General features: G+C 64.3%; 1 protein-coding gene across 1 annotated transcript; it reads right to left on the bottom strand.

Annotated features, from left to right (window-relative positions):
• Positions 1-467: 467 nt before the first annotated feature.
• Positions 468-9,393, bottom strand: F7 (coagulation factor VII). The gene is made up of 8 exons (XM_036904788.2): positions 9,235-9,393; positions 7,206-7,366; positions 6,161-6,185; positions 5,974-6,087; positions 4,398-4,538; positions 3,456-3,565; positions 1,582-1,705; positions 468-1,100 (listed from the first exon to the last, which is right to left on the bottom strand). The coding sequence occupies exons 1-8, from the start codon at positions 9,302-9,304 to the stop codon at positions 493-495; spliced, it is 1,353 nt and encodes a 450-aa protein (XP_036760683.2). The 5' UTR covers positions 9,305-9,393; the 3' UTR covers positions 468-492.
• Between the last annotated feature and the right edge of the window lie 64 nt (positions 9,394-9,457).

Genomic DNA, 9,457 nt, shown 5'->3' with positions numbered 1-9,457 from the left:
AGGCTCTCGGGGTTGAAGACCAGCCTCCGCCCAAGGTGGTTTGCCTCAGTGAGGCTGGTAACCATGAGAGGAGGGAGCTGGTGGCAGGCGCCAGCGTGGAAGGCGGTGGCAGATGGCGTGTGGAGCACCAGCGCCCTTGCATCTATGGGGAAAGACACACCCGCAGGAATTCTCTGGAGGACAGCCGCCAAAGTGAATGGCTGATGCCTCCGTTCTGTCTGAAACAAGGATGGAATACTCGTGTGAGAAAGAAAAAGTGGAAAGTTAAGGGACAGCCCTCAGTTGGCAGCATGCCTCCCCTCCCGCAGACCCTGCGCCCCAGCCTGTGTCCGGCCGCCACAGGACACCCCGGCTCTGTCCCCGGTCTCTCCACTTTCCTCTGGGTCTCCCTCCCGGCCTCTCCATGTCTCCCCCCTCCTGCCCCCTCTGTCCACCCCGAGAGCAGCAGAGAATTTAGGGCCTTGAAGCCAAGAGCAGTGACAGCTTTATTGGTCAGGAGCGGTGCTGGGGGGTGTGGCCCGGAGGAGGCCCCCCCGAGGGCGGCTGGGAGCCCATGAGCCTGAGCAGCCACTGCGTGTACTGGGAGACCCTGGTGTACACCCCGAAGTGGCCCTCAGCTGCACAGCCCTGGCCCCAGCTCACGATGCCAGTCAGGTACCACGTGCCCTGGAACTCGGTGGCGTGCGGGCCCCCACTGTCGCCCTTGCAGGCGTCCTTGCTGCCGTCCAGGTAGCCGGCACAGAACATGTTCTCCGTGACCGCTGGGGAGCCCGCCCTCCTGCGCGACTGCTCCTGGCAGTCCTGGGTCATCAGCCTGGGCACCTGGATGGCCATGAGCTCCCGGGCTGTGGCACCCCTGTCCAGGAGCTGGCCCCAGCCGCTCACAGACGAGAAGCGCACGAAGGCCAGTGTCCTCTCGGAGAAGGTCTTCTCAGGCAGGCAGAGGGGCACCACGTGGTCCGTGAAGGCCACGGGGTCCCGCAGGCGGAGCAGGGCAATGTCGTGGTCTGTCTTGCCCGGGATGTACTTGGCGTGGACGGTGACCTGAGAGATGTGCCGCTCCTGCTCGCTGCCCTCCTCTTCGATGAGGTCGTGCTCACCTGCAGGACGCCAGCCACACTCAGCCCTCACCCTGCAGCCTCGGCCGCCCCTTCCAGAGCCTCCCTTGGGACAGAGGGGCCCATGTCCAGCCCCAGGCCAGCTGAGCAGCCTCCCCAGACGGCCTGTGCCAGGCTCTGCACAGTGTGGACGGGCTGGGCTGGCAGCTGTGGTGAAGGAATCCCTATCCTCTGTTCTTCCCAGGTGGGGCCTGGCCCCCCCCAGGGTTCTCAGTGTCCCACAGACCCAGGGGGCAGCAGCCTGTCCGTGGTGGGGCTGCAGCCCCCTCGGCGCTCTTGGCCCAAACAAGATGGACAGTACAGCACCCCCCATCTTTATTTGGGGTGGGAAAGAGGCTGAGGGGGCCGCAGGCACACCCTGCAGGCTCTGGGGGCCACCCCGCCACCCATCCTTTTTCTGGAGAAGCTCATCTGGTCATTCAGGGGCCCTTCCCTCCTCAGAGGCGGCTACCACAAAGCCTACCCAAAGCAACTGTCAGGTTCCTCCAGCTCTTGATTCTGTCAAAGCAGTGGGCTGCAGAGACCACCCAGGTGGCATCGAGCAGGACGCCGCCACACAGCAGGGCGCCGTTCAGCCTCAGCACAGCCTGACAAGGCACAGCAGGCACTGGAGGCACGTCGTCGTCTCCTTTCCCGTGCAGCCTCCGTGCACACAGCTGCGCTGCAGGGCCACGTCCGGAGGGCCCCAGCGGGCCGTTTCCCGCCCAGCTCAGGGAATGAAGCTGACCGGTGCTGGCCCGACATCGGACACGTGGGAGCTGGGCCCCTCCGCACCCACACAATTCTCACCCCAGGTGGACCTGAGCCCTGATCTGCTCCGAGTGCCCGAGAGGAGCCCGTGAGACTCCCTGGGACGGCCCTGAGAGCAGCGCATGGAGGACGGTGGACCCGCAATAAAGGTTTCCCTGTTCTTTCTAGAAGCAGAGGGGCTGCTAAGTGGGTGCTTGAGTGAATCTTAGGTGGAGGCAGTTTCCTGCCAGGACCTGCCCAGTGGGTGGGAGGAGTCAGGCTTTGGCCAGCCCAGCCTGCCGACGCCAGGCAGTGCCAGGCCGAGGGGGACCGGCCACGGGCAGGCGGATGCTGTACACGGCCCTGGTGTTCAACAGCCACCACATGGGATGAAGGCAGGTCGACCAGGGAGAGAAGAAACCGAGAATGGGGCCAGGTCCCCGGCAGAGTGGGGACAGAGGCTTGGGCTGCCCTCTCCTCACTCAAACCCACAACCACCGGGCTCCGCGGAGCAAAACCACAGCAAGGCCCTCCCCTGGAGGCGGATGAGGAGGGCCAGCGGCAGGCCCCTGGCGGGTGCAGGAAGGAAGACCTGGCCCTGACAGTGGGCTGGGTGGCCGTGGCCCTGGCCGACGGTGGCTCTGGGTGGTCCTTGTGAGCCCGGCCTGGGCCTCCGGGGGCAAGTCCCTGACGCAGGAAGGCCTGTTTCCCTGCCTGCACACGGGTTGAGGTCCCAAGGCCTCCAGATTGTGGCAGGAATGATAGAGACAGGAGGTCCTGGCGGTGGGAAGCCTGTGCCTGCTGCAGCCCCCTGCCCTCCTGGGTGCCCCCTGCCGCTCACAGGCAGAAACCCCCAGCAGAGATGCTGCCACCCACCCGGGGCGCTGTGGTGGGCACTCAGCCCCAGGTGGGTGTATGCAGTGCAGGTGATCACTCTGAGCACCCGGCACCAGGGGGGCACAGGGCTGCCCACTCAACAAGACGGCAGCTTCTAGGGCTGGTCTGGAGGGGCCCGTGGCCGGGACCCCAGGCAAGACCGACGTGGGCCCTAATCTGCAGTTGCTCTCCTGCATTTACTTTTCTTTCTAAAATCTCCTGTTTAACTGGTGTCCCAGTGCGACAGGCTCCAGGGGAGCAGACTGGCTCGGCCCGCATGGCAGGCCTCCTCACCCTGGGGCACACATCCCAGCTCTTGGGATTCTGACCCACGGGGCTGGGCACCTAGGGTTCTCGTTCCCAGTGGGGCCTGGGCTCGTCGGCAGCCACGCTGACCTGAGCAGCCTCCCCACCCGCAAGAGGCTCAGCTTCCAGAGGCAGATGGGGATGGGGCCTTGGAGGCGAGGGGGCTGGGCTCAAGTCCTGCCTCTGCCTAGTCGTCTGCCACAGAGAAGCGAGCTAGCAGCTCCCGTGGGGCCCCGGGGAGGCGTTAGGCGGCAGGGGCTCTGCCTAGAGCTTGTGAATCCGGGACGGATGGGCACATGGATGTGGGTGCGAGCAGGCGTGGACTTGCGAACAGAGAAGGCCCCTGAAGTGCCATGACAGGTGCCTGGGGCCTGGGGGTCCTGCAGCTGGCTGCCCACTTTCCTTTTGAGGGCCCTGAAGCCTTACCTGCCAGGGACACTCCCCTTTGGGGCACACCTTGCCACCCACGATTCGGCCCTGGGGATTGCTGCCATTTCTTTTTTCCAGAACAGGAATTTTTCCACACGGATATTCAACTGTATAAACAGAAGTCGGTAAGATATGGGGATTAGTGACTCGAACGTGCTGGCAAGGGAAGGTGAGGAGTGCTGGCTCCTGCCGGGCCGTGAGCCCCAGCCAGCCACGGGGCTGGTTTTGCAGGAAAGGCAGCCTGCTTCTTAAAACTGGACTCTGCTCACTTTTCCAGTGGGGAGAGGGTGCCCCGAGTTTACTGAAAGATGGGCATTGTTCTATTTACATGCTGAACAGCATCTCAGACACCTGTGCAGGTATGAGGGCCCCGCTGCGGTCTCTCCAGTAAGTCCTGGGGCTGGAAGAGAGTGTTGAGACGCAGCCGCTGAACTGCAGGCCTGTCAGCTCAGGCTGGCTCCATGTACCTCTAAAGAGATGCAGGCCTTGGGGTGCCCCAGCCCTTTTGAGATTTTGGCCCTGTTAGTTTGAAGCTGGTTTGGAGGAATTTTTCCATTATCCTAAAAGTGCTTGCCTATCAAAAAGATTTGGAATTCAGAATTGTGCTGTGGTGAGTTGAGACCGTGGCAGGTGACGCGGATCTGGGCAGAGGGCGCAGGAAGTGGGGTGGGCAGAGCCCCCCTGCTCCTCCGGGCCTGTCTACCTAACGCAGGCAGGGAGCTGCCCCCAGTGCTCTGCCCTGCCCGCTGCCCTGGCTTGCTCTCGGCGGGCACCCCCTCACCCTGGTCTCCCTCCCTCAGTGGCCACACCGAGTGGGTGCTCCCTCTCAGGCAGGCCGGCCCTCTCATCCTTTAGCCAAGGAGGTGGCTCAAGGCAGGGCAGGAACTGGTGAAGTGAGCCAGTGCACAGCCCTGGAGCCCATCCCTGGGGACCTGTTACCTGTGGGCACGCAGGACACCCCGTCAGCCTGGAGCGCGTACCCCTCGTGGCACCCGCAGGAGCGCCGGCTCCCCGCGTGGTCGTGGCAGTACTGTTGGCAGCCTCCGTTATCATTCACACAGACCAGCTGGTCATTCTCGTCTGAGGAAGGAAGGTGATGGCCTGAAAGTGGCCTCTGCCCAGCCCCAGAGGCTGGCCCTCCCTGGGTCAGGGCCACTCAGCTGCTGGCGACAGAGCTGAGCTGAGCTCTGTGGCCTGACCCCAGAGAGGGAGGCCGGAGTTTGGGGTCCTGTGTCTGAGCAGCCCAGCCAGTGGGGACGCACAGGCGCACATGGGGGCCGCCACGCTATCCTCCGTCCCACTGCTGGAAGCTGGGGAGGGCCTGGGGGCGGTGAAGGCGTCTGACAGAATTGGGGACCTGCTAGCAAGAGGCAACAGAGATGAGGCTGCTCCACAGCCAGGCGCTGGCGCCCCAGTGAGCCAGCCGGGCTGGGCGCTGCCCTGGACAGAGACAAGGAGCACCCGCCTGACCCCGAAGAAGAGCGTCTTGGTGTGAGAAACGGTTGGCTTGCTGGGCATGTCCAGGATCCCCGCAGAGCAGCCTGTCCTGGGAACGAATCTGCCCACCCCGGGCTGCCGGGCACGCAAGGCTGGCAGGGTTGTGGCTTTCCAGTCCAGATAATGGGCAGGAGGTCTGAATGCCCCCTTCACCCTCTGACCTCTGTCCTGCTTAGCACAGAAAGTGGCTGTGGCCCAGGAGAGCTAGTGCAGCATCAGAGAGCAGTGTGTGGCGGAGGCCTGGCTGACGGGAGGCCTGGCCTTTGCCCTCAACTCTGCGAGGTGACCTCTGCACTCCCTGAGTCGGACACTTTAGTCTTCCTGACCAGAGCGTGTTTCCCTGGGAGCCTGGGCCACCTCGAGGGTCTGACAGTGTGGTTCATCTGGGGCCACGTGGTGCCAGCTGACCTCTGGTGGGGCAGGAGATGGAGGCCAGCTGCACGGTGGTCAGCCAGGGCCACGTGACTGGGCCCTGACGCACCTCTGGACAGAGGCTCGGCGTGGTTCCTGGCCGGCTGCAGCCCGTCTTGTGACGGGTTGTTCTTGGAGGGTGGGAGGCTGCCCGCCAGGCCCACCACGGCGGCACCTGCTCCGTGCCGCCTCTGACCTGTAGTCTTCTGCCTGTGTGTCAGGCCTTGGAGACCTCTGAGTCCTAGTGAATTACTGACGCTGAGGATGGTCTGGGGACCCCGAACTGTGCTAATCTGTAGTGTTTGGAGGGTGAAGCCCCTCATGCTGTTGTAGCAGCAGGTAGGGGAGGGGTCCCTGCTGTGCAGGCCGGTGGGCACAGGAAGCCGGGCGCTGGGAGACTGCCTCTTGTCCGGGCCCTCTGCAGGCACATCAGAGTCCCTAGTGCTGGGAGCCCAGGGCCTTGTATCTCCCAGAAGGGGGCGGGGGGCAGCCAGTTTGAAGTCAGCGCCCTGGAAGCCCAGATCCAGCCCCGGGGGCTGGCAGGGCCCCAGGTCACCCGGACCAGCACCCCCCCTGGGCCCCGTCAGCCAGCTGCGGGAATGCTCACCTGTCTCGCAGTTGCGGCCCTGGAAACCGTCCGGGCAGAAGCAGAGGTAGGCCTGGAGCTGGTCCTCGCAGGAGCCTCCGTTCTGGCACGGGTTCGAGGCGCATTGGTCCCCGTCTGGGGAGCAGCTCCGCGTCAGCCTGCCCAGCAGGAGCTGCAGGCAGGGCCAAGCCCGGCGCTCCCTACTCACCATTGTAAGAAATCCAGAACTGCCTCTGGGGGAACAGAGAGGAAGCCTGAGACACTCGCCCAGCAGACGCACCCCCAGAGCCGGCGGCAAGCCGGGGGGCCGGAGCTTCTGACTGGGCCCTTGGCAACGGGCTCTGGAAGCCAGACTTTCATGGGGTGGGGTGCAGTCTCTTATCCCACCCCCTCCACCCCAGGAGGGGCCACTGCGTCCCCGCTCCAGTTAGAACACCCAGCGGTGGCCGGACGCTGCCGTCTCCAGGCAGAGAACCTGGGACAAGAGCATGTGTCCAGCGTGCGGCCCGTGAGAGGAAAGGGTCAGTAATGGGCAGAGGCTCCACCAGTGAAATTGATTCTGGATCCCTCGGCCTAAACTAAACTAAACTAAACTAAACTAAACTAGAACTAAAACTCCTGGGGCTCTGGGGGGACAAAACAAGGTGAGGATGTTGGAAATGCCTTGAAAATCGGGTGGTGTGCCCGCACGGGCATGACCATCCTCTGCATACTGGAGAGGGTCGCGTTGGCCTCTGCCTCAGAGCCTGGTTCCTGCTGGGTGTGAGCTGTGTGCCCTGCGGTGTGAGGCGGGGTGTGCCCCACCTCCTCCCGGCCTGGGCCCGCTCCTGGTGAGCGACCAGAGGGATGTGATGCAGTTAAATCCACGTCCCAGGTAGGGGGCGGAAACAGGGGAGCACGGTGCACACTAAGGGCTGGGCCAGTAGCCCTGGGTCCTCACCCAGTTACCCTGAAGAGGTGCCCAAGGGCGGGCGCAGCAGGGGACACTCGCCCAGGTCGGTTTCTCCCATAACCGCCCCGCGGGCAGTGCCGCCCTGAAGCGTGCACAGCCCTAGACCCAGACGGGCCTTTCTTGCCAGGGCGGGGGTGCAGTGCCCATGCACAGCTGCAAGGCTCGGGCGGTGCGCGTGGCAGCGGGCATGGGTGGCCCCGAGGAGTGCGCCCGGAGGGAGGCCGGCGCAGCATCCCCAGCCGTGCAGCCCTGCCAGCAGGTGCCCGTCCTGCCCACTCCCCGCGGGGGCACTGGGGCTCACCGCGCGCTCGCTGCTCTGGAAGATCTCCCGGGCCTCCTCCAAGGAGCACCGCTCCTCCCGGCACTCTCGCTCCAGGGAGCCGGGTCGCAGCTCCTCCAGCAGCCAGTTGGCGCGCCTTCGCCTGTGCAGGACGCCGTGGGCTTCCTTCTGGGGGATGAAGACTGAGGGACAGTGCGGTGGAGCCCCGCGGCCGCCCCCCCTGGGCCCGCCACGACGGGAGCCTGGCTGCCCGGGGCCCAGGCAGCGAGGCCTGCGCCCTCCATGCGCGGTGGGGTGACACATTCACTGAGTCGTGACTTAGCACAGCCGTAGCTTGTGGCCTGACCACCACACCTCTGGGACCCATCCTGAGTGTATAGGCACGCGGGGCCACTGGGCACGGGAGAGCGTCCGATGATGATAGGACGTGCGGACGGGTACCCCATGCCCACAGGTGCAGTGCTCGGAGATGGGTGATGTCAAGTGCCAGTTCACAAAGTAACATACTGCAGTATGTATGAACATGTCTGTGTGGATGTATTTATTGAAAGAATACACATAAAGCTTAACTTGGAGAATTAAAGTTATTCTGTCCCAGAATGTGTTCAGTCCATATATGCATTTTCAACAATCAGAGTTGGAGTCCGCCGGTACCAGCACCTCCACCCTGTGTCCAGCCAGGCTTGGGCAGGGCCTGCCCGGAGGGTCCCGTGCCCCGGACCCAGGCTTTCCCAGGACTCGGTCACTTCCCAACGTGGACACCTCTCTCCTCGCCACCAGCCCACCCCTAACACTCTTCTGCTTTGCCATTGACCTCTCTCTCCCTTAAGACCACCCTGGAAGGTGGTTCCTCTCTTCCACCACACTGCCCTGGCATCTGAAACGGGAAGCCGCCCTGCGCCCCCTCCGCCAGGGACATGAGGGCTGCTCTCGCCCTCGCCTGGGCGGGACCTGCTTTCTGCCGTTGCTTCTCAACACTCCGTCCCACAGTGCGGCCTGGCCTCCTGGCCTCTGCTGCTGCCCAGCCTTCCTTGCTGCCAGCCCTGGAGATTCGGCACCCTCAGGGCTGGTCTGCCTGGGCTCAGTCCCCTCCCAGCTGCGCCCCACCTCCCCTCGCCAGCCCTGTGCCCTGACTGGCAGCTGACCGCTTCGGAACCCAGTCTCTCCAGGCCCAGTGGCGGCTGCGGTGGAAACAATGTGGTGACTGCAGACACCCTCCTGCCCTGCAGGCTGAGCCTGTGTCCCAGCCTTACTGGAGGTCCGCCTTCTCCATCCGGCCCCCACCTGGCCTGCTCTTCTGCTGTCCTTGTCCTGGTCCCCAGTCACATTTCTCCAGGCACCTGGCCTCTCCCAGCCGATGCTGCCGTGAGCCTGGTGCGCCTGCTCCCCAAGCCCTGCACCTGCCCCTCTCAGTCACTGCCCCTTCGGAGGGACCGCGGGCAGAGCTGACCCAAGCAGGAGCGCTCTCCTCTGGGCACCTGTAGTGAACAGGGGGCAGCCCCATTCCTCAGGGTTAGAAGGGCAGCAGGACCAGGTCATACGGGGCAGTGTTGGCACCTTGTTTCTCCCGTGGCTGCTACTGGGTCTGCAAAGTCATGGCGAGGGCATGTTTTGTCACCATGTTTCCGCATTCAGAACCTCTGTGCCTTTGAGGTGGGGCTGGGGACTGGTCACAGCCATGGTGGCAGGTGGCACAGCCAATGTCCACATACCGTCCCTGGGACTGGCAGCCAAGGGCCCAGGGAGCAGAGCAAGAGGGAAGCGCCCACCCCTCGGCACCTGCGTGCCCCAGATTCTGAGTGCCGCCCAAGCACACAGGGTGCGTCCCCACCTATGGCTGGGAAAGGCACCGCTGGCTCCCCAGATCTCTGGAAACGATCGTGCCAGAGTAGCCCGTCCTCCGGCACTCACCAAGGGCCCATGCACCTTTTTGGAAGAAAAGTGGATCACATCCAAGCCCAGTGTCCATAACAAAGGCGAGGGCTGGGAGGCCCGGCTGCCCTCCTCAGGGGAAGGGGCAGAAGAAGGGGAGCCCCACAGCCCCACATACCTGCAGCCAGAGGCCCCTGCAGGCCCAGCAGAAGGCAGAGGAGGGCCGGCCCGCGGGGCTGGAGAGCCATGCTCAGTCCCGGGGTCACTGCCTGCGTGAGGACGTTCCCTGTGGGGCAGGAGGCAAAGTTCTAGGCCTCGGAGCGCTGAGAGGGGCGGGGGGCGGGGGGTAGGTCTGGCTCGGAATACCGGCCCCGCAGAGCCCCCGCCTGGTGACCGGAGAC

This window comes from Manis pentadactyla, chromosome 17 (genome assembly GCF_030020395.1).
Source record: "Manis pentadactyla isolate mManPen7 chromosome 17, mManPen7.hap1, whole genome shotgun sequence".
NCBI classification, from domain to species: Eukaryota; Metazoa; Chordata; class Mammalia; order Pholidota; family Manidae; genus Manis; species Manis pentadactyla.
The sequence above is the reverse complement of the archived record's forward strand: the minus strand, read 5'-3'. Positions and strand labels throughout refer to the sequence as shown.